General features: G+C 37.7%; 1 protein-coding gene across 2 annotated transcripts in view; it reads right to left on the bottom strand.

The window, feature by feature from the left end:
* Nucleotides 1-258: 258 nt before the first annotated feature.
* The window catches only part of RNGTT (RNA guanylyltransferase and 5'-phosphatase), a 234,513-nt gene continuing 207,163 nt past the window's right edge, over nucleotides 259-27,608 (bottom strand). The window contains exons 15-16 of one of the 2 annotated variants that reach the window (XM_061206736.1): nucleotides 4,339-4,462; nucleotides 259-2,893 (exon numbers count right to left, since the gene is read on the bottom strand). In XM_061206736.1, the coding sequence (XP_061062719.1) occupies nucleotides 2,691-2,893; nucleotides 4,339-4,462 (327 nt within the window). In that variant the 3' untranslated portion in view covers nucleotides 259-2,690. The remainder of the gene's footprint in view (nucleotides 2,894-4,338; nucleotides 4,463-27,608) is intronic. The other variant, XM_061206737.1, reaches the window with a different exon arrangement.

The raw sequence follows: 27,608 nt of genomic DNA, 5'->3' as shown, positions 1-27,608 counted from the left end.
TCTCCATCTGGAAGTATTTGATTCTTAACTTCCAAGTTTCTCAGTTTCTCAGGAAGGAAAACAGAAGATTTTCCAAGTCTTCATGCTAATCTCTAGAATGCAACAAAACCAGGTGGATTTTGATGGGTATGGTAGACAGCAGCAGGATCTGATGCCAGCAATAAAAGGGACACGAGTGCGTTGGTTATATAAAGGGACACAAAGGCATCACCAGTAAAACAAAGTAGATACACTTTCTATTATTTTAAATCAGTAGTTTTATTACAATACTGCACTGACACACAATTAGAGAAGGAATGTCCTGACATTTTCTGAGCATTTCATGGAAAGCAAATGTAACCAGCCAGGCAGTCGAGTCTTCCACATCTTTTCCAAACACAAAGCAAAGTTATATGTCATAACTCAGGAAAGTAAAGTTTTCTTATTCTCATCTACAAAACTTCAGTGTCAGAAAACAGTTACTATGAAGTGGGCTGAGAAAGAAAGTGTTTCCTTCATGACATCCCAAATCCTGACTCCAGATTTCCACCCCTCCCCTGACTTTCCAGATGACTTTTTATGACACTGCAGATGGTACTGTGTTCAGGGGCTAAATGAGATCTACTTATTATACTTCACTACAATTGAAAGGAAAAGATAAATTAAGAAAATTAAGTCCTGGAAAATGCACAAAGGCAAGGAGAAAATATCTGGGTGTATTAAAAATGAGATGCTCTTCTCACGTAACTCATTTAAAAGGTTACAATTACCATAAACATTTTAACTCCATTAAAGAATGCTGACAAAAGCTTGCTCTTACATCTGCAAAAGCCTTCTGCGTTTACACGGGTTTGGAAGAAAGCAATGCACCTTGTGAAAAGAGCCACCAATCCTGGTGGAGCAGGCGTCGGACTATTTGGAGTTGCAGAGGCGTTTTTTTTAGATCTGCTTTGTACAAGACACCATGAGACCTTGACCAATTTCCATTTTTCAATAGTTACTGCGGCAATCAGATGTTTTAACCCCTGTTGTGCTCAAACGCACAAAAGCACTCTAGGAAAGAAACACTAAAATGGCAGTTTGAATAAATTCACTATACGTTACATAACTTGGGAACAATAAAAGAAGAAGCCCAAGCATGACTCTAGTATTTCATATAGAAAAGCACTGCAGGAAGAAACTTTGTTTAAAAACATTAAAACTCGGGTGAATATAAATACATGTTTGGTTAATCTGTGCTATTTGATATAGAAATCCTATCAGATATTCAATCTACTAGGTGACCTGTTTGGATTTCTCACTGTATTAGTAGAAGAATATACACTGCTGCATATACGCACATATATATGCATATACATATATAAAATTCAGACCATGAAAATTTGTTTAAATACACATACTTAAAACCTGTACCTCTAAAAATAAATACATTAGCCTCTAGTAGGCTAATTTTCAAGAGTTCCTTCACAAACCAATCAGAACACAGCTTCCCAACAATGGCATGTGACCAATTAGCCACTCTTTAAATCCATTATCTATCAGTAAATGTGTTTTTTGTTTTTTTTTTTTTTAAATTCAGATGTACAACTGAAATAGCATTCCCAGAATAGAAGATGAGAGAATTCTGGCTTTGAAAATAAATGTCTTGGCTTCCTTGATGTTTAGTTCCTACAGATGTCTAGTCTTTGCCTCTGCATTTATCAAGCAGTGGGAGAGCATTTTCTAGTGACAGCATTCTCTTCCACTGACATTACCTTCTAATCAAAGGAGTCAGCTGGCATTTCCTTTGCTGTTTGGTGCAAGGGAACAAATACAACACTGTCTGTATCTGATATCACTCCCATCATCACAGTGAGTTGTGTGTTTTAATGTAATTTACAATGTGCTACCACTGAGGTACAGCAGAAGTAGCCCTGGCATTAAAACTAAAAAAAAGAAAGAGAGAACAAAAGTCTCCCAGGAGAACAACACACACAGGACCGGGTGGTGTGTCTCTAAGTTCTATGAAGTAACTCGGGACCACTGCCAGAGTGGATACATTGGATAGCTGATACTGCAGTTCAAACAACAGAAAGAGATGATGAAAAGACTCAATATACCTCCTTTAGAAAGGATGAAATTAACAAAATTGGAGCTTTACTTTTTTACTTTTACATTTCCAAAACAACTTCTTAAAATGATATAAGCCAGACCAAGTTGTTTAATATAGTACAATATTTAACAACTTTGTCATTTGGTTTTGAATACAAGAATTTCAGAAATGTAGGAAATCCATGATAAATAATAGCAAGGATATTTAATGCCATTGTCTAAATGTTTTAAAAGGAAAACCTATCATAGTTGAAATACAACTTCTAAAAAATACAGTGTTCTAGGCGCTCACAGTTCTAGATTGCTAACTTTATAAATTAAAGTGGAAGTTATCCGTATATAAACAAGGCCTCTTTTTCATTGATTTCAATCTCATTTAAACCTTTGGATATTTCAATCTTCAGATTCCACAAGGTAAGGCTGAGTCTACCAGATATAAATAAAATGTTTAAGTCCATGATGTATTGTAGCACTGAGGAAACAAATGCATCAAATATTTACAGGCTGGCTACAATACTTTCTTCTTTTTTTTTTTTAAAGTCAAACGTGTATCAACATCAAGCCACACTCTGTTTTGAATTTCTCTGGTCGCAAAGAAAATGGGGCAACAGCACTTTTCCTCACTCATCTTTCCTCTCAATCCTGAAGTCAGAGGCAGGTCTTTCAGTCAAACGTCTTTTGGGAGGTGGTGGAGGCATGAGCTCCGTGTCCGGGTCCAGATGATGATGCTTTCGCTTCTGTCCTTGAGAAGCTGTCACACATCTGTTGATGAACTCAAACAGCATCTCCTTGGTGACAGGGTTTGAGATGCTGTTGCACACGGCTGTGGACAAAGGGAGACGTGAGTCTCGTGTGAGGGTTCATGGAGGCAGCTGACTCGCCCCAGGGAGACGAGGACGGGGAGACGTTTCCATCCCAACACGCTAAAACTTTCCATCTTCCCAACGTGGGTGACTTGCTGTGGATTCAGCTGTGCTCCTCCCTCCCCCACCCCCGAAGTGAGTGCATTTCTGGTGGCTGCCTTTACTATTAATTCTAGACCCAAACTTTAAGTATTTGGGTTTAAGCCTGTCTTCACTACCGTTTTTGATCCCTCCAAACAGTTTGTGTAGGATATTGATCTCGCCCAGTGCGTCACACTGTGGTCCACATTCAAGCACAGTTTCTAAAGGAAGTGCGCGCTCTAGTCCTCCAGCCTTTCCCTCTCTCAGAAGGAAGCGCACACTGATGCATGTAACGCGGCACCAGCCATCGTGCCCGCTGAACGGGGAGGCTGCAGTGTAGCTGGCAGAGCGTATTATTCTTTATTTTAGTAACTTGCTTGAAGTAAGGTATTACAACAAAATGACTATTAAAGAAAGCACCTTTCCCTATGTGATCAAAATTGTATTTACCCACTTGGTTTTAGGAAAACAACACGGGCTTAATTACTCCTCTTTTCCAAATTAACGCATCCTGTCTGAACACAGACCTTAGTTCCCACAAGAACCTTCGAATGTACAACAGTAACTTAAGCCACAAAACTCAAAGTGGCAATTTCTATATTATCTCATAAGCTTATCATACGATCATCACCGTCACTGGCTGAGCACTCAAAGTGCATCCTATTAACCTTTATTCTTGGTTTTTGTCTTTTTCTTTCAGTTCCACTGACAACACAACCCAGAATTGCTCCCAGTAGTAGTTTACCTTAGAAACCTAATTAATATGTGCTGTTTCCCATGAAAGACCCTCACTACTCTGAATTCCCAAAGCATTCACATTGTACCCAGAGCACACCCTGAAGGATAGCACAGCAGGTTTTACGTTTCTTCTTTTTTATTTTATGTTTTTTAAGGTTTTCATTGACGTTGTTTTCCATCGTTTGTAAAACTATCTTAGGAGCTGGAAATTACATTTCCCCTGCTCATGCCATCTTTTGCCATCTGGCAGACGATGGCTTCAGCATTTTGAATGGATCTGCAATTACCATGGCTTTTGTTGTGGCTGTCATTCAACAAATTCATCCTATCCGCAGCCCGATTTCCTGCCCTTTAACCCCTCTCCTGGGTGCCCGCAGCAGCCCACAGGTGAGGGAGGACTGGAGCCACGCGGGGCACAGACCTGCCACGAGCCCTCCGCGGTCCGCATGGCCTTCTGCCCCCAAAGCTGAACCACAAAAGGCAGCACAGTTTGGTTCTAACACTTTAGCTTTTGTGTGTTGTTGTGGTTTTTTTTTTTTTGGGGGGGGGGTTCATGTAACCTCCACTGGGAGGGTGTCACACTCACCCATGGCAGTGTTGTAGGCATTAGGGAAACTTTTGTCTGTTCTCTGTCTCATAAAGACCCAGCTGTTGTTCTCGAATTTGCATTCTATAATTTTGTTGTCATACTGTTTTAGCTCTTTTGTCACCTGTTTTAAAAGAGAATTGAGGAAAATATTTAAATCATCTGACAGGCTTCTTGCCTGCACTACGTGACAGACGCATTAGGGAAATGCCAAAAACACCTCGTGCCTCTTCACACAGAGCTCTTTGTCACCCGAAGCATCTAAACAAGCCCAAGGATGTGGTGCGTACTCCCTTGTACACTTGCTCACCAATCTGACACCTTATAAATAGTCGTGAAAACGGCTGTCAATATATAGCAATTAAAAGAAGCTAAGGAGAAACCAGCCACTTCTGGGCCAAATGCAAATACGTTACCATAGGGACCAATGCCTTCCATATTGTCTGTGTCCCTCTGGCTTTCAGAAACTGAGTATCTGTGAAGGTTTCAACAACTTTTAGAAAGACCACACCATCTAAATTCCTATGTCAGAACCTAAGAAATCCCCTTTACTGGTTAAGATAAAAAGTTACGCATAAAGAGTAAACATTAGGATCTGATTCAGGCAATGTGCATCCTAACTATTTTGCTTTTCAAGCAGTGATAATTAACTAAAAATCTAATCTTTAGGCTATTTACCCTTTTCATCTCCAAACCAGTATGAATTTAGAGATGAAGCTACCTTTGATATTAGCTGGTAGGTTTTTTGCCTACTTCACCTCAGATGATTGAATATGGATTACAACTTAGTCTATCAACGCTAACAAGTATCCATGGCAACTATAGAACCTTTGAAAAGATATTTCATCGGGCTGTGAGGATGGTTTTCATAAATAGGAACCTAAGCTTATCTTCGCAGTTTCAAATCAAATGCCAGTCATGGTAATATTTTAATTCTGTCTTCGTCTTTCACAGCTAACAACTTTTCCTCACAATACGGAAGATTGCAATCAGTTAACTTCATTAGGATTATTTGAAATGCTCTCCTTTTTCTACCCACATATTCACTACCACCTAGGAATATGAAGGGAAGCAAATTTTTAAAAGATGCTTTCAATTCACAGATTAGGCAGTGCATATCTTCAAAAAAACTTTCAAATTGTAGTCCTTTTCCCTTAATGAGTATTACACTTGATTGGACTATTTGTATTTTCAACAAATCTGACAGGACCAATACATTCAGTGTATTGGAGCCAAACCTGCCCAAGAAAGTGATGCTCTACTTACTTAGCAAACTTGCTAAATTTATTCTCAAATATTCATTATTCTAGTCTCAACTCCCCTCCCTCCCTTCCTAGGGATCTACCTCCTTTTATTTCTGATACATTATCTATATCCAAGTGTTAGGCAACTTATTCAGGTAAGGTAAACACTTATGTTATACCATAAGTAGGGTCTAACAGATAAGTTTCTAAACCTTTCAGATTCTCCATTTTCTAATTTCTAAAATGGGCAAAGGAGTTTCTAATTCACTGGGACATTGGAGCAATAATAAATGAAAGTGCCTGGCACATAGTAGCCAACCACTAAAATTCTTAATTGAATATAAAATTAGGAAATGAAACACTGCTTTTTTTTTTTTAAGTGTACAAATAAATTCACTAAAGATACCAAGGTGACATGGAAAGGTACACTTTGAAAATACCTGTCAAGAAAATTGTATCACACACATCTACAAGAATGGCTTGCTATCAATAATGTGCAGTCTGCACTTCTACTGACTACCAATCATAGTACATCTTTATCACATACTTACCATTCTTGTGTTTCTAGTCTCAGAATTGCTATAAATTATGTGTTGTTCAATCTGACTACATCGATTAGGCAGTATTATTAAGTATCTGTGTTATCTACTTGGGTACGCATTAACAATCCGGGAAATAGGGCTTTCCAGAAAATGCATGCACCTGCCACTATGCCAACCTAAACGTATTTCCATGTTCAAGAACAGTACATTGTTCTTCACTGATCACACCAGTTATATCCCCAAGATAGACACAGCGCAAGGTACTCAATTTGGGTAGGTAATAAAATATGTTTAATTTTTAATAAATGTATTTAGGTAATAAAATATATTTAAGATATAAAACAATATCTTCCATATGTATACAAACTAAAGACAGTTTTCACTAATGGTCAGATCAAGAGAATGATTAGCATACAGGGAAGGAGTTTAATTTTAGTATCCAAATTCTAATTTGTTACTATGACAATAATCATCCTCAGCCATCACATATTATTATTTACTAAAATAGGATCTGGTTAGGCCTTTTATACTCAGCTCTGTTATCCTATTGTGAGTTAATGAGAGCTTGAAAGTAATAAGAATAAAATATTTATAAATCAAGATTTCACATCTGTACCCATAATTACATTGGATTAATGAGATTTTACTGTTTTGGCGGGAAAAAAGGAAGAAAAGAAAATACAGTGTATTTTATATTGAAGAAAAAATTTTTTTCATGTATCCATCTTGCTGAGTACCACACTTCTGATACCATTTGAGTCTACCAATAATCCGACGTTAAGAGACAGTCAGATGAAACCAGATCTAGTACCTCTGAAGATTTTAGATTAGCAGGTCAATGGTAATACTTGGAACGAAGGGCCCAAGACAGAGGCAGGCAGAACCACAGTTGCTCCTCTCTGCACTTTTTTAATAGAATACTTTTTGGAACCTAAATGCTGGACACACTACCAAGTCACAAAAGGCGAACCATCAGCGCTGGCTGAACCACGCCGCTCAGAGCAGGCAGAGATGCGCTTCCGTCTCTAATGGTGGACCACAAGCCCCTAGAATTTACTGTCCCTGCTCTGTGAGAGTTGTTTTGTTATCAAGAGCTCATCTTTCTTTTCTAGAGAGACTGTATAAAGGGGAGAGGGATTTCTCTGAACTAATCTGCTCTAGAGACACTTTAAAATAACGAATATCCTTGGATTGGGAAGGACACCAGTAAGCTGGGAGTTTTTTAACTTTTAATTTTGAAATAATTTTAGATCTACAGAAAATTTGTAAAGATAGTACAGAGAGTCTCAGGATTCCCATCACCCAACTTCCTCTAATGTTCATATTTCGCATATCACGTTACATTTATCAACTCCGAGGGAGAAGTTAACATTGGTACAATACAATCAGCTAAACTACAGACTTGATTCAGACTTCATCAGTTTTTCCACTAATGTCTTTACCTGCTCCAGGATCCAATCTAGGAAACTGCATTCCTTAGTTGTCATGTCTGCTTAGTCTCTTCCAACCTGTGACAGTTACTCAGACCTTCCTTGACACTCTTGAAGAGTGCTAGTGAGATATTTTGTAGAATGTTCCTCAATTTGGGATTTCCTGATGTCTTCTCATGATTAGACTGAGGTTATGAATTTTGGAAAAGAACGCCAGAGAGATAAAGTGCCCTTCTCATTGTGTAATGTCTAGGGGGTAGATGAGATCAACGTGATTTCTTCCTGGTGGTGTAAACAAACCCTGATCACTTGGCGAAGATGGTATCTGCCAGGTTTCTCTACTGTGAAGCTAACATACTCTTAGTTCCAGGCACTATGTCTAGCCCTGCTCAAAGATAAGGGAATTAAGCCACTTGCTGGAAGGAAGGGTATCAAAGAATTTGTGGACATTTATTAAAAGCACCACAGAGATCAATACATTTCCTGGGAGAGAGATTTTGAGGCTAAACAAACATCCCTTTTCTTCTTAAAGTTTCGCTCATTAATTTTAGCATTCATCCACGAATTTGCCTGCAGCAATTATTACTGTGGCGTTCTAATGGAATTTTCTATTTTCTCCATTCCTTCTACATTTATTATCTGGATTTCTTCTGTAAGGAAGATTTGCCTTTCTCCCTCATTTATTTATTTGCTTACTTGTATCAGTAAGAACTCATGGATATTTATTTTATTCTTTGGCTTATGATAAAGTACTATTGTCATTTATTTTCTTGCTCAAATTGTTCTAGTTTTAGCCACTGGGAACTCTCTCAGATTGGCTCCTGTGTCCTTTTAACTTGCTTCCACTTTTACTTACTTATGCATTTTTAGCATTTAGTCCCTGGTAATACAAGCTAGTACTCTAGGCTCATCTTGTATTTTCTCTGCCTCAGCTCTAGAGTCAGCCATGGGGTCCTCTACCAGGATTTTACAAGAAAAAAATTACTCTTCGACAGTCCAGACTATGCTAAAAAAGTACTAACACACACCACTTGTTTGGGTCAGAATTTTCAATTATTGAGAAAAAAGAGAGGGAGGGGGAAAGAGGAGTGAGTGTGAGACAGAGAAAGAGTAACAATGAGATTCTAAATATAGAATATATGTGTATATATATATATACTTAGAAGTTTCCACCCCATCTTTTGTCAACTGCTTTCTGGAGCTAAACTACATTGACCATTTTTTCTTTTCTGAATTTAAAATTCTACTCAAGCTCTAACTCTGTAGTGTGACAGAAGGTGAATTTTTAAAACGTATTTCAAGTAGATGAACTCAAACAAAAATCTTGTTTCCACGTATGCAACTTCAAAGTCTAGTACTTATGAATGAAGGCAGAGAAAATAAAAAAACAAATAAATCAGAAATGAAATGGAATTATAAAAGTTTTCCTTGTGGTGTCAGGACAATACAAATAGCTTAAACCTGAATTATTAGACAATCTTTTAGAACTACTACCTTATAGTAGGGCCTTAATATATTACTTTTAGCAAGTGCATCCATCTACTGGAGAAAATAAAACCCCTGACAAGTTACCCTTTTTAAAAATATGCTAGACTTAACCACTTCAAAAAAAGTTCCTTCACTAAAATCCATTTGTGTTTTTTGTACCTTTATAATGAAGAACTACTGTGTAAATAACACACTTCACATTTGCTAGGTTAGAAACACAGCAGCAGAAAGCCTCTCTCTCATGAATGGTGGGGTCTTCAAGCCCTCCAATCCTGAGTTCAACTAATGAAAGTAGCCAATGAAAAGAAAGCAGCTAGAACTCGGTCTTACTTATCCCAAAGGTCATTACAGACGAGTCACAATTCCAGGGTATGAAATTCCCACTAAACTACAGATTATTACCTTTTTATAAAATCAGAGTTAGTTATAGTTATTATTCAAAATATAATAAATCTTCATATAAAATAACTGGGCAGATAAAGCAACAACATGTTAGTACTGGTTATTGGTAGATGGTGGAGTTAGGAATGACGTAGTTTCTTCTCTGTGTTTTGCTGTATTGTCCAAACTTTCTACATAATACATGCTTAACTTTCATAATTTTTAATAATAAAAAATTCCTAAAATAAACTATGTTTCATAAAAGGTGATAAACATGAGATTGGTTTTTAATGTAGAGATACAAAAAAAATAGGAAGAGATAAACCTTTAAACAGAAAACAAAAAGTCTTGGAATAAGGTCCTAAGTCCACAGTTCCCAAACTGTGCAATGAGACAAACTTACAGAGAGGCACTGTGGGGTATTTTAAACTTCCAGGGAAACACAGTGGCACGTGTTGGACACCATGCAAACTATTAGTTGGCAGGAGTTCACATTTTCAACATGAGATTCCTTTGGGTAACATATCTTTGCAAAGCTGAGTATTCAGTGGTTATTGTCATTGATAAAAACCAAGTATCACCAAAATCAACGTGGAAAGTAAATGAGGTTGGTGGTGTATAATCTGATTCCAAGGTTTAAGAAATTACGCAGTCCTTAAATGGAATTACATTTTCAAGTTTCTTTTAAAAAAATTCCAACTTTAAATTCTATATCATGCCAAAATATGAAACAAGAGCGACAGCAGAACATTTTCATGCATGCAAATTCTTAAAATTTTAGTATTTCATACTTCCTTTTCTAGGAGGTTTCCAAAGTTTTATTTCATCAATATGAGGGCAACAATGAAAACAAAGAGGAAGGTGTGGAATCAAGGGAGTTCATCCAGCTCAGGAGAGAAACAAAGGCAATTCCCATCCTAAGGCCGTTTTAGGATGACCACTGTGTCAGTGTGCATAGCAGGCTGCTACAAGCTTTATGGGGGCCAGAGGGTAGTGGCTCAAGTAGGAGGGGTTCCACGCCCCCGCCTGCCTTAAATATTGGAACTGAGAAGATTTGTGATGTGACGATATAAAGTGGAGTTTTAAAAAATTCTGTGAGTATAGTATTTAATATAATGACAGATTAAACTAAGAAAAGAAAAAAAGAAAGAAGAAATTACGCAGTCCTTAACACATGCTAAGCTGTTAGGACATAAACATTTATTAAGTAGTTTGGATCAATCCACTTAATAAATGGAATTGTTAGGTATTTCTTTTGGGTCAGAAATGTCTATGAGGCAACACGAACCAAGAAAGTTTGATAATCTCTGCCCTATAGCGTTTTCATTCATCCTTCCCCAGATCCTAGTCTCTAAACCCATATGCAGGCTTATATCTAGCACTTAGTGGAAACCAACCAGAGCAGTGAAAAACTTTGCTTGAGGTGCAGAAAATAGATGATGGTACAGAGGAGAATTTCTATCAAGTTAAGTTCATTCGTTGACTTAGATCACTAACATATATATTCCTCATTCATCTTCTCTATCTCAATAAATGATTAACTCCGTTCACCCAGTTCCTCGTGACAGAAGCTTTAGTGTCCTCTGCTCCCTTCCCCTTTTATCTTCCCTCCTATTCACTGCATCATTACCAATTCTATCTCCAAAATACATTGAGTATTTGTCTCCTCTCTTACTACCATCATCACAGCCCAAGCCCTCACTGTCTGTCAGATTCCTGCAACAGCTTCCACACTGGTTTCTTCTACATTTTCCCCATCCAATCAATTCTTTACAGTGCAGCCAGATTGGTCTTTGACAAATGTAAATCCAATCCAATCATTCCTTTGCTTAAGAGAAAAACAAATAAAAGACACACCGGTTGGAAAGGGAGAAATAAGACTATCTCTATTCACATAAGACCCGATCACTTACATAGATGGAATCTATGAAGATACTCCTAGAACTAGTAAGTTTAACAAGGTTGCAGAATGCAGGTTAATATACTAAAACCAATTGTATTTCTATATATTAGCAAAGAATAGTTGGAAATGTAAAATTTAAGGAGTACCATTTATAGTAATATTCAAAAACATGAAATAGGTATTTAAAAAAAACCATGCAGAATCTGTATGCTGACAACTACAAAACACCAATGAAAGAAAGATATCAAAGAGGACCTAAATGAATGGAAAGATTCACCATGCTCACAAACTGGAAGATTCAATATTGCTAAGATGTTAACTATACAGATTCAACATAATCATAAGCAAAATCCCAAAAGGATTTTTATAGATATAGACAACCTAATTCTAATATTTATAGGGAATGCCCAAGACACTAGAACAGCCAAAACAAAAAGAACAAAGTTGGAGAACTGACACTAACTGATTTCAAGGCTTAGTATATAAAGCTACAGAAATCAAGACAGTACGCTATCCGGTGAGTAGAGAGACACAGACATCAGTGGAACAGAACAGACAGCCCAGAAAGAGATCCACAATTATAAGGTCAATTGACATTTGACAAAGGAACAAAGGCAATACAATGGAGAAAGAAGAGTCTTTTCACCAGAAGGTGCTGGAACAATTGGATATTCACATGCAAAATGATGGACCTCAACCCATATCTTTCACCTTACACACAATTAACTCAAAACAGAAAATACACTTAAACATAAAACCTAAAGCTATAAAACTCTGCTCTGCATCTAAAGATGCTGTTAAGAGAATGAAAAGACAAGACAGAGATTAGGATAAAATATTTGTAAGTAACATTTCTGACAAAAGACTTGTATCCAGACTACATAAAGAACTCTTAAAACTCAATAATAAGAAAACAAACAACACAATTTAAAAATGGACAATCTGAACAGATACTTCACCAAAGAAGATATATGAATGGCAAATAAGCACATGAAAATATGCTCAACACATCATTAGTCATTAGGAAAATGCAAATTGAAATCACAGTGAGATACTACTATGCACCTGTTAGCGTGTCTAAAATAAGTATCAAATGCTGACAACAATGCCAAGCAACTGAACTCTTACACATTGCTGGTGGGAATGCAAAATACTATAACCACTTTGGAAGACAGTTTAGCAGTTTCTTTATAAATTAAACATACACTTACCAAAAGAGCCAGCGACCCCACTCCTAACTATTTACCCAAGAGAAATTAAAACATACGTTTGCATAAAAACCTGAATACAAATGTTTGCAGTAGTTCTGCTCATAATCACCCCAAACTGGAAATAACTCAAATGCCCTTCAACTGGTAAAGAGATAAAACAAACGCTGGTACAGTCTTACAATGGAATACTACCCAGCAATAAGAACTATTGATAAACTATTGATAAATGGAATACCATAGATGAATTTCAAATACAGTATGCTAAGTTAAAGAAGCTAGATTTTAAAAGCTACATAGACTATGTGATTCCATGTACATGATACCCTAGGAAAAGGCAAAATTATAGGAACAGACAACAGAATAGTGGTTGCAGAGTTTGGGAGTGGGAGAAATGATCGCTTATACCAGGGTGTCATGTGGGATTTTGGGGGGAAGTGATGGAACTGTACTATAGCTTGATTCTAGTGGTGGCTATACACCTGTATGCATTTGTCTAAACTCATAGAACTGTACATCAAAAGGAGTGAATTTATTGTATGTAAATTTTGAAAGATGAATTAAAACAAAAAAGAAACAAGAAAAATGTCAATGAAAAAAAAAGTAAATCAAATCATGTCATCCCCTTATCAGTGGCTTCTCATGACACAGCACTAAATGACATAGCCCCTGCTTATCCTTCTAGCTCGTATAAGTTGTACAGCTTTTCCTTTACCTTGTTTATCATTATTTGTAAATATAATTTTTTTGTTGATTATCTGTTTAATATCTGTCAGCCGGAATGGTTAATAATTATTGAGTACTTACTAGATGTTGAGTACTGTTCTAAGTACTTTATGTGGATTCATTTATTTAATCCTCTCAACAGCTCTAGGAAGTATCCCCGTTTTTACAGATAGAAAAGCCGAGGCACTGAGGAGTTAAGGAATTTGATTGAGTCTCACAGCCAGTAAGAGGCAGAGAAACATACTGTATCCCTATTAGGTTTTATAATCTGATTTAATCTGTATATGAATCCAGTGAGATTTCCAGATGTGGACACTCAAGCCCAGAGAATTTAAGTAACATGTGTAAGGATACAGAGCTAATTTGTTTTGGTATCAAAATTCAAATTCTAGGTCTTTGTGAGTCAAAAACCTGTGCCCTCCTTTTCCCTAAGAATCTAGGCTCTAGGTTGAAAAAGTATTACAGGAGGCAAAGGTAAACTACACTTGTGGAAGCTTTTACTTCTTGTGTAATAAACTGTAATTTAAGTAAGTATTTCCAAGGATTATATTGCACTTGGGAGAGCCTGTGGGTGGGAGGCGAAGTGATGTGTGACAGACGAAGGGCGGGAGAACATAACATGCTGGTTTGAACCAAGCACGATGTCTTATCAAGTTTCTTTTCCTTCACTTTTCAAACGCCCGCCATGTTGACCTGCACCATCTCTGCTGTTTGCTATTCTGGTTGCGTGAGCATGAACCACACATCATAGCAAATTGCAGAATTTCTCAATCATTAAGGATTTACAATAGGTTAATTTTAAAATGGGCTGCACTTCACAGCTGCAAAGCTTTTGTCTGATTTCTCGACCAAATGAGAAGCCATTATTGGATTGAAGACCTTTCCATGGGCATGACGAGCAAAAGAAAAAGGTTGTGTGGGCAGAACAGGCAGCTCTGCCAGGTAAGGTGAGGTAATGGTAACAGCTCACTAAACAGACTGCCAAACTCTATGGCACAATGTATCGCTCTGTTTAGTACCAAGCATGATGAGAATTTATAAGTAGATCACGGGTTCAGTGCATGCGTGGGATAATCAAAACGATACACAACCAAGGAAAGCTTTACAATCTACAGGCATACCTCGTTTTACTGCACTTCGATTTCACTTCACAGATATTGTGTTTTTTGTTTTGTTTTGTTTTTTTACAAATTGAAGGTTTGTAGCAACCCTGCTCTTTCAGATGATGGTTAGCATCTTTTAGCAAGAGTATTTTTAAATTAAGGTATGTACATTTTTTTAGACATAATGCTGTTATTGCACACTTAATAGACTACAGTTTGGTGTAAACATAACTTTTATATACACTGAGAAACCAAAAAATTCAGGTGACTTGCTTTATTGCGATATTTGCTTTATTTCAGTGGTCTGGAACCAAACCCGAAATATCTACAAGGTCTGCCTGTACCATTAATGTGGGGAGGAGGCTAAAATGCAATATGCATGCCTAACACTTTTTTCTTTCTAAATAGTTATAAGTACCATGACAGACTTGACTGATGTTGCTTGTTTTTTAAGCAACAGCCAATGCAAGTAATTCATAAAGTATATCTGTCAGATTGAGTTTGATAAATGGTCTATCTATTGGCAGTAACAAACACCTAACTTAAAATCGTGTTACCGGTCATTAAATATCCATGCTTAACAAAGTTCACAATACACTGGATCTAATGTTTGAGCTAGGCAGGTCACTAAAATGTCAATGCATAGTTCAAATTTACTTCAACGAGTCCTTCATTTACTCTCCAAGGACTTGCTAACAATTTGGGTCCAATAATGTTCATTTGTTTATTCCTTTAGCAATGCATGCTGGTTACATATAACTTTATCTCTTTCCACTCACCCATTTAAAACCCGTCTATTCTTATAGAGACCTCAAGAGAACTGTCCTCTAGCTAGATCAATGTGGCATGTGGCAATAAACCAAAATGCTACCATAATAAGTAAAGATTTCCTTCCTGTTCTGCCTACTATTTAGAGGGAAAAAAAAAGGCGGACACTCTTTTGATCATCTTCCAGAGTAAACTTGTTCTTTAAAATGACTTGATTTGCCCTAGCAGCATTAACAGGCACAGACACACAACACCTTTGAATCATTAGCTTAGGGACACAGAACTCCTTAGTTTAGAGATAATGCTCTGTGGTGACTGGGACCCATCTGAGTAAACAAAGCTTTCCAGGATTCCTTTCTCACAACTCAGCACCTCGGGTCAGTGCAGACTCTCACTGAGATACTCGGACCACAGTAGCTGTAACTCTGCCATGCACATTGCCTTCTATTTTTATATATGCTTTCTCAACAACTATATTTCTTCTTCTTTGAGAAAGAAATTCTGGAGTTATTGACAAAAGCATTACACAAACACAGAGTGACAGTACACTGCTCAGAACCCTGGAGTTCTGTTTTGTATCTTTATGTACCCTCTGAATGACATTCACAATGGATTTATTTAAATCTGCCTCCTCAGCTCCAGGTATTGGGGATATCAAAAACCACTCAGAAGAGGTTGAAAGTTTAAAAATGGTTACAATAAATTATCTATATCAGCTGTCACAGTCCCTAAATACCTTCCTCAAAAAAAAAAGATCTTTTTTCCCCAAAACACACTACAAATACCTTTCATAAAATCCAATATTCTGGAGTTGATAGGAAACTTGGAGGTCATCAAATCAAACACTTTTATTCTGAAATATCTAAGTACTAAAGTGCACCCTGCATTATCTCTATGAATTAGTGTATCTTTATGGGTGTGAACATTCATGCATTGAGGAGGTTATAAAACCAGCTGAAATAGCAAATTCATTACTTTGGTAACTTGTACTCAAAACTAACTTAATGTTTTTACCTAAGATATTTATTTTTTTGAATTAATTTTTATTGGAGTATAGTTGCTTTCCAATGTTGTGTTAGTTTCTTCTGTACAGCAACTAAGAGATTTATTTTCCTTCAGAGATATTTACTTTTAAAATTATTGACTGAGATTTTTTTTCCTTCTTGGGGAAGGGAAAGGGAGGGAATGAACAGTTTTTGAATACCTGCTTTGTAGCCAGCACTGTGCAGGGCACTTTATATACATTATTATCCTTCATGCTGGAGGAAAAGGAAAATTTTATTGTTGTTCACTCCTAATCAAGAAGTTACTAAATAACTAAATGCTAATGGAGTATCCTTTGCAGTCACCATAAACTACAGGCGATGTGCGGATTCCTTTAGGTCATGTTAAGTTTAATGTAATATAATCTTCTAAAACAGAAACGGTAAGAAACACGGGCTGCATATAAGAAAAACAAACAAAAATGATCAAACAGACAAAAAACTTACCAGCCTCCAGTGCCACGGGTTGGCTAACACTAGTGTGGAGAAAAGAGGCCTGGAAAGAAGTTAGGAGGAAATCTCTATAGTAGGGAGGGAAAAGATGCAGGAGAAGGAGACAAAGGAAGTTCTGTGTCCTAAGCCACGTCTGTGAAATTAAAGTGCTTTCAGCTGAGTAATACACAACAGAGGACGATTTCAGTGATGATTAGAGCTATTTAAATTTTTAGTAGGCTCCAGTGATTTAAAACAGTCTTTTCTGTCCGGGCAACCGGTTTATCTGCTTTTATTTTCAAACTTGGGGGCGCGAGGGGGGGAATCTTCGCAAAGAATTATTCATGTATGTAAAATGCACAAAAATACTATTATGTAAAGATGTCTACATTTAGAAGTATGTGATTGCCCAATTTTTGAGAAATGAGAACTCACATTTGGAACCAGATTAAATCTCTCACTTAGCTCCCTCCCCCCCCCCACGCCCACACTCCGTTAGGTTTTCGTTGTAGTCCAGTCCTGGTGAGGATATATGGCAATGTGTCCTAGCGGGAATAAAGAGCAAAAAGTACATGGGCAACCCTCCCCTTACCCCCCACACACGCACATACCTTACCACTCAACTGCTCTTATCAAGCCTCCAGAGAGTCTATTCTGAATAAGGTAGCTGTGGTCGCCTATGAGGAAGGAAATTATTCTCTGGGCTGTAGCGCTAAACTACGTGGAATTAAGTCTGAAGATTAAAATATGGTGGGTGGCTTTTCACCTTTCTTCTAAAAAGTACCTAGCACAATCCTGATGCTTAATAAAAATAATCTATCAGGTAAGTGGCATGCTTGGCAGGAAGGCTTTTAAATCGCACGTTACAGGACATTCTCATACTAGTGTGCCTCCCTCGAATTCTGACTAAGTCAGCTCAGCCCCGTGACCACAGAAAGCACTGAGTGAGTCTCCGGCGATGCTCCTCCCACCAGTGCCAACCCGTGCCAACTTTTAGGCCAGGACACCTGCCACCCTGAGCTCCCGTGGCTTCCGCGGTGGTGGACTGTTGTGCCTCTGGCTCGCTGCTTGAGGGTCTGCTCTGACCAAATGACAATACAGGAAGGATGTTTGTTTGGGGGGTTTATTCAGAATTGGAGTGTTGGAAAGTAACAAGCTGCGAACACTCACAGCCAGCTGCTGGCTGCCACAGAAGACAGGGCGATCACCTCCTGGTACTGTTCTGTGCCCGAGGGCTCCAAATCGTCACCGCTTTAACTGTCTTGCTACCACACTTCAGATGTTACCACTCTCGTTTCCATTTTTGCTTTTGAAACATTCTAGGAACAACTGAATCCTACCCATCTAATTGGTGCCAAATTTACATACAGTCATGTCCTCCCCCACTACGGTGTTCAGTGGACATTCTAGCCACTGTCTGTCCTTAGGAAAGGGTGGGGGCTAAGTCCCTGTTTTAACCATCACACAGTACAGCCTGGACTTTCACCAGCAGATGAATGCTGGGTAGCCCCACTCCAGAGCCTGCTGATGGCACAGCAAACAGCTGAATTTAACCCCTAGTTAATCATGAAATATCAACTCCCAGTTAAAGAGGTTGGCAATGATTTGGTAAGTTAGGGGAAGTGGCAGAGTGAACATCTGGGACTTTTTTTTTTTTTAATCTGACATAATAAAAGGAAAAGTAGCTCATTCTTACATTTCTTTTTGCTGGTTTTTTTTTTTTTTTTTTGGCTTAAGTAACTTTTTAGAAATCGAAATCCAACAGAGAACAATTATTGTTAATAATGCCAGGAAATTTGTTTGCTTTGTCATATTGGGCTTCAAAAGCACTTCAACTGAACTTACATTTGTGATCACAAGTAATGCCTGTTCTTATACCCATTTAAAATGTTTACTTTATTACAGCTTATTATAAACGTGAGTCTGAGATGCAGCGCCATGGCTGCTCAATTTCCAGGCCACAATTTTATGATAATCATATGAAATGTATTCATGTGTCAACAGCACTGCCTAACAATGCCCCAAATGGGGTTGTTCGCAGCGCTGGACGTACGGTAACTGCTACAAGCAGAGAGCTCTTCATTGGAGAATTTTAACTGAGTTTGTAACATGTACTCTTGTGCTACACTTAGCTCAGTTTAATTACTATGATCTCAGAATAGAGTTGAGCTCCTACAAGAAAACCGACCCTACACACCCAAACGTGACTGGGATAAATGGGTTCTGTTATTTTACTGTATGGTTGGAGCCTCTTTTTGGGCAGCCTTCTAGTACCAGAGGGGATGAGACTGGAGAATTCTTCTGTACTTGATGTCCCCCTACTGCACACAGTGATAATATGGTAACTGGAAGACACCTTCTGTCACCCCGGCATCTCACAAAGGAGTAAGGGAACACGTAATATATGCAGATCCAATACTGGAAACAGAAAATGGGTCTAGAGGTGCCCCTCCCTCTCCAATATTGGTTTCTCCACACACTCATGCCTTCCTCACTTTTGTGACGAGTAGCCCATGTAACTGCCTAGTTGTTGGAGTTGAGATCTCAAGCAACATTGTCCCAACCCAGCATTTTATGAGGCTCTGTTACACAGGTACCAGGCCAAGCGTTTTTACGCTCATTATTTCCTTCATAAGATCCATCTGCATGCAGTGGACCGTCTACTTTTTAGAGGGAGGGACAAGCATGTACTGGCGGGAACCAGGATCACGTGGGAGTCAGCCGTACGTTATTTTTTGCTTCACTCTTTTGTTTCTCCTCCTAGGACCGCCTCTCTGAATGGATAACAGGTCTGTGCAAATGCTCAAACAACCTTAAGACAGTTCACTTTTCACAGCTGACTGTTTTAGAAAGAGTACCAAGCCCAGAATCTCGGCTGAAAAGAGAGCACAGGAGCTCACCTAGGCCACCTCTCTTTTTAGACTGAAAACACAGGTTCACAGAAAGCCTACAATTTGTCCAAAGCATATGGCTCTGTAGGGGCAGAGTCAGAATGAGGGTCCAGACACCCGGCATTTCAGTTCCGCACACTGACCCTGTGGTCTACGAGACTATCTTTCACCAGCAAAATGGGTAACTCTGCAGGCCAAATTCTTACTTGCAGTCATGCAAGTTTCACCAAAGAGGAGAAAAAGGTTTGACCCAGTTTACCTAATGTAATAAAAATAGTTTATATCCCAACCTACTATGGACACACACACATACACGTTTCATAAAACAATTTATATTCCAACTTGGTGCACTTTGTTATTTTTTTTCTTCTATTTCATTTCATGAAAACAAAAACAAACAAAACTGGTTGAGATCCACTAAACTGCTTTCAAGACCAACCACCAAAGTTAGAAAAAAAAACCTCACAGAGGATTCTAAGAAGAATAATTTCAAACAACTAACAAGGAAGTAGGGGAGGCATTTTACCTTTTCTAGCTGGAACTACATTAAAAATGGAGGGAGACAACCCTCAGGACAGCAAGCCAGACCCCAGCTCATGGCTCCTCCACCCTTCCCCACGCCCTCGCCCTTCCCAGAGTGATACACTGTGCAGAGGCTTCCCTGGGCCAGGCAAATACGCTCACCCGTCTCTCCCGTTGTCCCTCTCCGGCACAACATGCTGGCCAAGAAGAGCTGACGCTTGACTTTAATAATTTCAGATGACATTTTTCTCTAGAGAATTGAGTCTGTTTTGTCAGCTCCTGAAATACCACGTGATATATTATTTCAGAGTATAATTTCTTCCTTCTGTTTACATTCTCCCTTATCAGATGGTAAGCTCCTTGAGCAAACAAAACAAGGACCCTTGTTTTGCTCACTGCCAGATCCCACTGAACACAAAAGAGGTGTTCAGTAAATATGTGTTATAAAAAAAAAACCAAAAAACCTTGATGAGCATTATACAAAGAAATTATAGAAGTGACATCAGATTTTGAAACATTCCAGCCACGATTAAATGATTTTCACCCCTTGGACTGATCAGGCTCTCACATCATCCTCTCTTCCCCTCTGGCTAACCACCTCTCTTTTATCAGGATCACTTTCTCTGGGAAACCTGCTCTGACTCCACAGACTCTCTGCTTCATTGATGTGCTCTCGCAGCACCTTATTCTTCCCTTATCTTAGAAAAACGGCCTAGTGAATTCTCTATGTCTTCGACTTGACAATAAGCTCCATCAGGATGGAGCTTTAATACAGTGCCTTGCACACAGTACATCCTCCATTAAAAATTTTGCATGCAAACATGCATGAAAAGTTATGTACCTCTGGCCTGAAAAACCAAACCAAACCAAAATAGAATAAATCCAACCTAATGACCTGGTTATATGGGTAATTAGTAGTTGGCTCAATCATAGCTTTCTGAGCAGAAGTCCTTTTAAACCATGCTGCCACATAAAACTAGGCTTTTCCTTTGTGGATGTGGGTATGACTTCTAGTGAAAGAGGAAATAGGATGTCAGCTACTGGGGAGAACTGAAGGGGGAAACAGGGAGGAGAAAGTAAGCAAACACCATCCACCATGCATTTTTATGTCAGATGGAAAACAAACACACAAAAGTTAAGGCATCCCATTGCATCATATTCATTATAAACCAGGAATTTTCTGCTTCCTAAAATATTAAAGATAATGATGCATCCATCCACCCAGTATTTATCAATATTGTTCACAGTAGGAAAAAAGATGAATGTATCATTCCTTTTTGTATCAAGTATACAAATAGGAGAAGCATTAGAAAAATACACAGTGTAAATATGCAAATTTTAACTAAGTAATTCATTTACATAGCTCCACTCACAGGAACTCAAACATCTTTGTTAACATTAACCCTTCACATTCTCGTGAGCTACTTTTGCAAGATTCCTATTTTAAACAGTGACTTAGGACCCATGTAAATAAGGATAAATTCAAAATAGTTTCTACCTTCCTGTCTGCCACTCTAAAATGAATCTACATTTCCTTCTTAAAATAATTTTCCATACTAAATCTTAAGAAAGATCTCCATCAAAATTTCCTACAAAATCTGCAGATAGTAGGGTCAGCAAGCTGTCTCAAGAAATATGATTTGCCAAGTTAGTTCAATAAAAATATTCAATAGGACACAAGCTGAAAGGCTACAGACCAAGAAATGACAAGACACTGAGAATCTGCCTTGAGGGTACAAAACGTTGGTTTTGAGTCTCTAATAATTGATCACTTTATTAATGATCCAACAGAGGACTTAATGAATAGCCTACTAATAGGATCTAAATTCAAATTCGAAGCATCTTTTGAATATCCATTAGGAAAAGTAATATAATGAAAATTTTCGAGAAGGTATTTTTGCAGAAAATAAAATGTAAATTGGAAAAAATACAAAAGATGAAATCCTGGTAAATATTTAGTATGTAAGGGAAAATGGAAAGGCTGTCATCACTGTGGAGAAAGAAATGATAGTAGACAGATTATGAGAAAAAGATTTAAAATAAGACATTCCATTATTTTTATATACTATTGTTATTATTAACAGTTCTCACCCCCTTTGACAGAAAGAGTCATATTATTGTAGCAGGAGGCAGAAGTTTGGAGGAAAGACTCTTTCTTGAAGGAAGAAGAAATATCCCACTGATGGATGAAGAACTGGGCTTAAGTTTGAGTAGGTTGCTAGGCTCTTTTTTCCATCCTTCTCTCTATTCACCCAGAAAACTACAAAATGCCTGTATAAAGTAACAGGGAAGAAATAAACACAGAAGCATTCATTACTTTGCATTTTTTTTTCTGTGTTTGGGGGGGTGTGTGTGTGTGTGTGTGCGCGCGCGCGCGCACGTGTGTGTGTATGATATGTATGTTTATGATGTATACATATTTTTTTCAATTTTAAATATCAAATCCAGAGCTTTTAGAAAGCATGTAGGTGATATTTGGATACAAAAAAATTTCTAAAATGGAGACAGAGTAATAAATCAAACCCTGCAATTGAGGCTCAGATAGAAACAGAAAGCACCTCTGTCATTTTTTAACCTTCCAAGGCCTAAAGATGAACAAATCCCAGCCCTCAAACACACATATACAACTGCCTGTGCAGTCAGAAAATGACAGATTCAGGAGGAGATTCTACATTCTTGATAATCAGCCCTGTAATCTTTCCTCTTTCCTATACCACACTGGCCAACATACAATTTAATTTCATCATTTGGATGTGTGTGATTTTTATTTATAGCCTCCAGATCTGCAGATATAGAACTTGTGGTTTCTAGTATTTACTCTACCTGAAGGTGTATCACAGGTACAACACTGTCCTGCTCTTTGGAATGGGAATAGGGGTACTTTCTCCTTTTTAAGAGATACAGGTCATTTGCACAACAAATACTTCTTCGGCTTGTATTATTGTACAGTCATATTCTGATGAGTCCAAAGAGCTTCCCCTACCACCACCTGAGGGGAGGGAGGGAGGTGGGAGGACATTTGTATCAGAAAGAGAGCAACCACAATTCCTCTATGGCTGGGGCCATCTTCTAGCACCCGCCCTGCAGAATGAGGGGGAAGGCCTCATCCGACTGCTATCTCTGACATGTGTACTGCTGAGCTCCTTGGAGTAGATCCAGTTCTTTTAGGAAAGCCAGCATGGTTGCGACATCTTGTAGACCTAACTTATTCTGAATTCTGCTCTATAAGGAAGACTGTTTTAGAGTAATTCCAATTTATTATTACTAATTAATATATCGCCCTTTGGTAAACTAGACCAAATTTATAAGGAAGAGCAGACATATGTTACCATGAGGTCACAGACTGTGTTTACAAAATTCAAACAGCTAGTCACGGAAGGTTTCAAGCTTACTTTCCCCTGACTCCAAAGCTCTTAACCATGTGATCTGAATAGAATTCTCAAAGCATTTATTTCATTTGACTTTGAATGTGTTCACTTTCTTTTATAAATCCTTAAAGTCAAATAATCATAAATGACTGTATTTTAGTTTTAGTTTAAAAAGACTAAAAAGGATGCTAGACATGATTTACTGAAAAACTGTATTTTTAATTAAAAAAAAAAAAGAAAACTCTTTTAAGACGAAGACAAGAACCCCAGATCTCATACCCAGTCCTGAGCTCCTTCCAACATACCAGACTGCTTCCTTTTTACTTCTTCAAATAACCACACAGAGTGCAATTTAAGGACAATTCAGTATTTTCCTCACCTTGCTAGATTACTGAGACAATTTAGGAAAGAGAGGGCTACAAAAGAATATAAGGAACTGCAGAGTAGGTAGAACTAGATTAAAATCTTGATTCCAGTGCTTTTGACACATTTGTGGTGTGCTCCGTGCTGTACAAGCCTTAGGCTCTACGTTACGCCACTCTATGCTGTTCAATTTTTAAGCCATGTAACCTGGAGCACAATGCCAGATGGTTCCTATTGGGTCTGCATTAGTTAACCTATGTAAACCTTTTGGTAGACATAGGGGGCTGCAATTCTGTTACCCTGCTTTCCTGTTATTTCCTGGGGTTTATTCTGCACTCAATTTATGTTAGGAAAATATGATCATGTATTACATACACAAACAGAAGAATTCTTATTCTATTTCTGTTAACTTCCATTTTAAATGACAAGAAAATAAAACTAAATAAACTGAAGAAACTAAACCCCATGTAGTTCACCTTGACTTATTCAATATATGTTTTACTGAATATGCTTTATAGAGCATATTTATATGCTTTTATATAGCCTAAAACTATTAATAGTAGTAGAGGAAGGCAAAGAACTGACTATTTGGTTTATTTTCATTCTATTCTTTGTCAACCTGAATTGGAAAAGTGGCTATTCCACGAGGTTATTTATAAATTAAAATCAAAGTGATACCTGGCTTTGAAACAATACCTTGAGCTCAAAATCAAAATGTCTCCTTAAGTTAGAACCCTGCAGCACAGACAGAAACTCTCAAGCACAGCCACATGCTCTACTTTTTTAGAAGAGGTGTATCAAGTTTTAGGCAGCCCAGGTTCCCTACAACAAATATCCAAGAAGCATACTTGTGGAGTTAGTTATGTACTCAGTTTCTCATGCCACAATTCCTCATATGAAAGAAAAATGTAAAAAGATCAGAAGATCCTAATGATCTGGATCCCAAGGTGATAAAAGAACAAGGCCCCTGTTTGTAATGTCTCATTAAATGCCTTAGAGAAGAAGTGATGGGGGGGTAGAAGGAAACACCATTTTTTAAAATGACTTTTATAAGCCTAGATTTGTGCTAGATGCTTTATCCACACTATTCTATAGAATTCACACCATGATTCTAAGAAGTAGATGCTGTCATTTGCATTTTATAGATATAAAACCAAGGTACACACATTGGATGAGAATCCCACCAGATTCGTCTAGTTCTAAAGTCTATCCTAAGGTTCAGGGATTGGTTTGCTTTTCAACTGAATGGCAAATCATCCTTGTGCATTTTAATAGATTCATGAAAAAATTTCCATAAAGATCTCTAAAAGCTAATTATGAAGTTAATCTCACACCCCATAAAGGGCATAAACATGTCTCACACACCAGCCTGCCACATTTCTCACAACTAAATTTCAGCAAAAAAGCACAAGAGCCAAAACAAACTAAAAAACTGAAGGGTTCTATTTTTTTGGATAAGATATACTTTTTCTCTAATCCGCCAGATTTCTCTGTTGGTTACATAGCATGAGCAATTTTCTCACAGGAAATCTCTTGTATTTATAGCAAGCTAATTACTCTCTAGAAGTGACTGTCATATGTATGTGGATGGTTTTGGATTCAATTTTGTCAAAAGCTGGGAAATTAATTCATGTCTCATCCCATGCAAGCCTTGTGTTTTAAGAGATTAAAAGCCACTGCAAAGACCTATTACCAGGGAATTTCTGAAGACTACCCTTAATTTAAAAATACATTAATCTACTTCTTTTTGGATGATATTATCTACGAGACTGTTTGCTATGGTCAGCTCAATGTTCTACCTAATTGTGAGGGAAATACCTGTTTATTAGAAATAACAGCTTTTTGCTTTAAAGTTCAGACCAAAAAAAAAAAAAAAGCTTGCATCTTAATCATAAATGTACTGCATTAAGACATAAAAACAAAAGATTCCAGCAAATAAGAAGCTCACTAATTTTATATACCAAAACTACAATATGCTATTTACTACACAATTAACTGTTTTCTCTCAAGAGAGAGATGTAAGTAACATTTTGCAAACTTCATTTTGTTGAAATATATTCCCGTCTGCTGAGCTTCTTATTTTGTACCAGCAAAAGTGAAGTATGCTACTTTTGCTACTGTCAAACAAAAAACATTTAAATGATTACCAATTTTGATTCTTGCTCTAATTTTTTTCAGCTGCATATGGTAATACATTTCAAAAAATGATGTCAGGGATGCCACTTTACTACAGCAAAGTATTAAAACAGACATTTGGTGTTATCAACATTTGCTGCACCCCTGAAGAATAATATGGGGAACTTTTTTTATTTTAGAGGAGGCGACATCTACTTCTTAATCTATATTGAGTCCCTCTAAAGCATGTGCTACTATCATAATAAAGGTCTCCAGCAGTTATGAGGCTTTTGTGTAAGTGACCCTAAAAAGTTTTAGGGTTTCCAAGACCACTCACCAACATACAGAGCGCCTAATATTCACCTACTTCAGTCTGTGTGATACATACTTTCTCGATTCAAACATGGAAAGTTTCAGTGGCAAGTAAAGACCTACGCATGTAAAATCTTAAAAGTTAATAAGAATACAGGAAAATATTAGATTTCACAGGCAGTATATATTATTTGCCAAGTAAGTGACACAAATCAAATACCACTCCCAGAAAGAAAGGATTGCTCCTTCCCAGAAATTGGCTCATACCTCCCTTACGTATCCCTTACTGTATTATTCTTTTTGCTATTAAACTATTTGTATACACACCTTAAGAGCCTAGAATAGGCAGATTTTTAATTTTTCATTTCTGAATCCCACCACGATACTGAAAAATACCCAGCACTTGGTACATGCTCAATCAATGTTTATTTGAATGCCTGAATAAACGAATGACTGATGACGATGATAAAGGTGATGAAGACAGCAGCCACACTCAGGGCCAGGTGCTGTCCTAGGTGCTTCACATGCATTAACTAATTTACTGTTAGTTTTCTCTTGGTACTTTACACATGAGGACTCTGAGGCACAGAGAGACCAGCTTGCCCCGACTCATCTAACTCCTTCATGCCCTTCAATTCTGGGCTTAAAGGTGACTTCTTTAGGGAGGTCCTCCCAACCCATGAGACAAAGCTACAGACCCTTGCCCTCCATCCAAACAACCCCTTTATCTTCCCTATCATTACAGTCGTCACTCCTGAAGAACTGATTCAATCAGCAGTCTTGTGCATTACACAGTGAGCTCCACAAAGGCAGGGACCATGTCAGTCTTATCCACTGCTCTAACTTCAGTGCCTATCAAAGTGCTTGGCACATAATGGGTACCTAATAAATTTAAGTTTCATGACTGAGTGATACAGGTAGCCATTAAATGTTCATTTAAAGAATAAGTAACAAAAATGAGCAAATCTGAGGTGATTTGAAAGAGTCAATATAAATGCCCAGTAGGCATCTGAAGATTCAAAACTGTGGTTTAAGAGAAGAATGAGGTAAAGATTTGAGAGGCATCTGCAGGCTATTATTCCATGGCTATAAATGATCACAACAAAACTGTGACACTATGGTTGACCCATTTCTGAATACATATTAGTTGTATATTAAGGAGAACCCAACATCTTATGTTTCTGTTGTAAGCCCCCAAAAGAAAAATTCCAAAAGGGGCCTTATTAATAGTAAAATTAATTAAGATGAAACCATTCTTTAAGAGGTTCCTCTTAATAATAATATAGTGCCTTTATGAGAGTGCCTGGAATCTGCCATTAGCATATTTCTAGTTTGGTATTAAAGCTCCCAGCTTATATTAAAGCTCCTGTGTGTTTTCTTTAAGATGACCATGGTGAAGCTGAAATACACTGCTACCGTGATTATACACCA

The sequence above is a fragment of the Eubalaena glacialis genome, chromosome 12, assembly GCF_028564815.1.
Source record: "Eubalaena glacialis isolate mEubGla1 chromosome 12, mEubGla1.1.hap2.+ XY, whole genome shotgun sequence".
In the NCBI taxonomy this organism is placed as follows: Eukaryota; Metazoa; Chordata; class Mammalia; order Artiodactyla; family Balaenidae; genus Eubalaena; species Eubalaena glacialis.
This window is presented reverse-complemented; position numbering and strand designations above follow the sequence as displayed.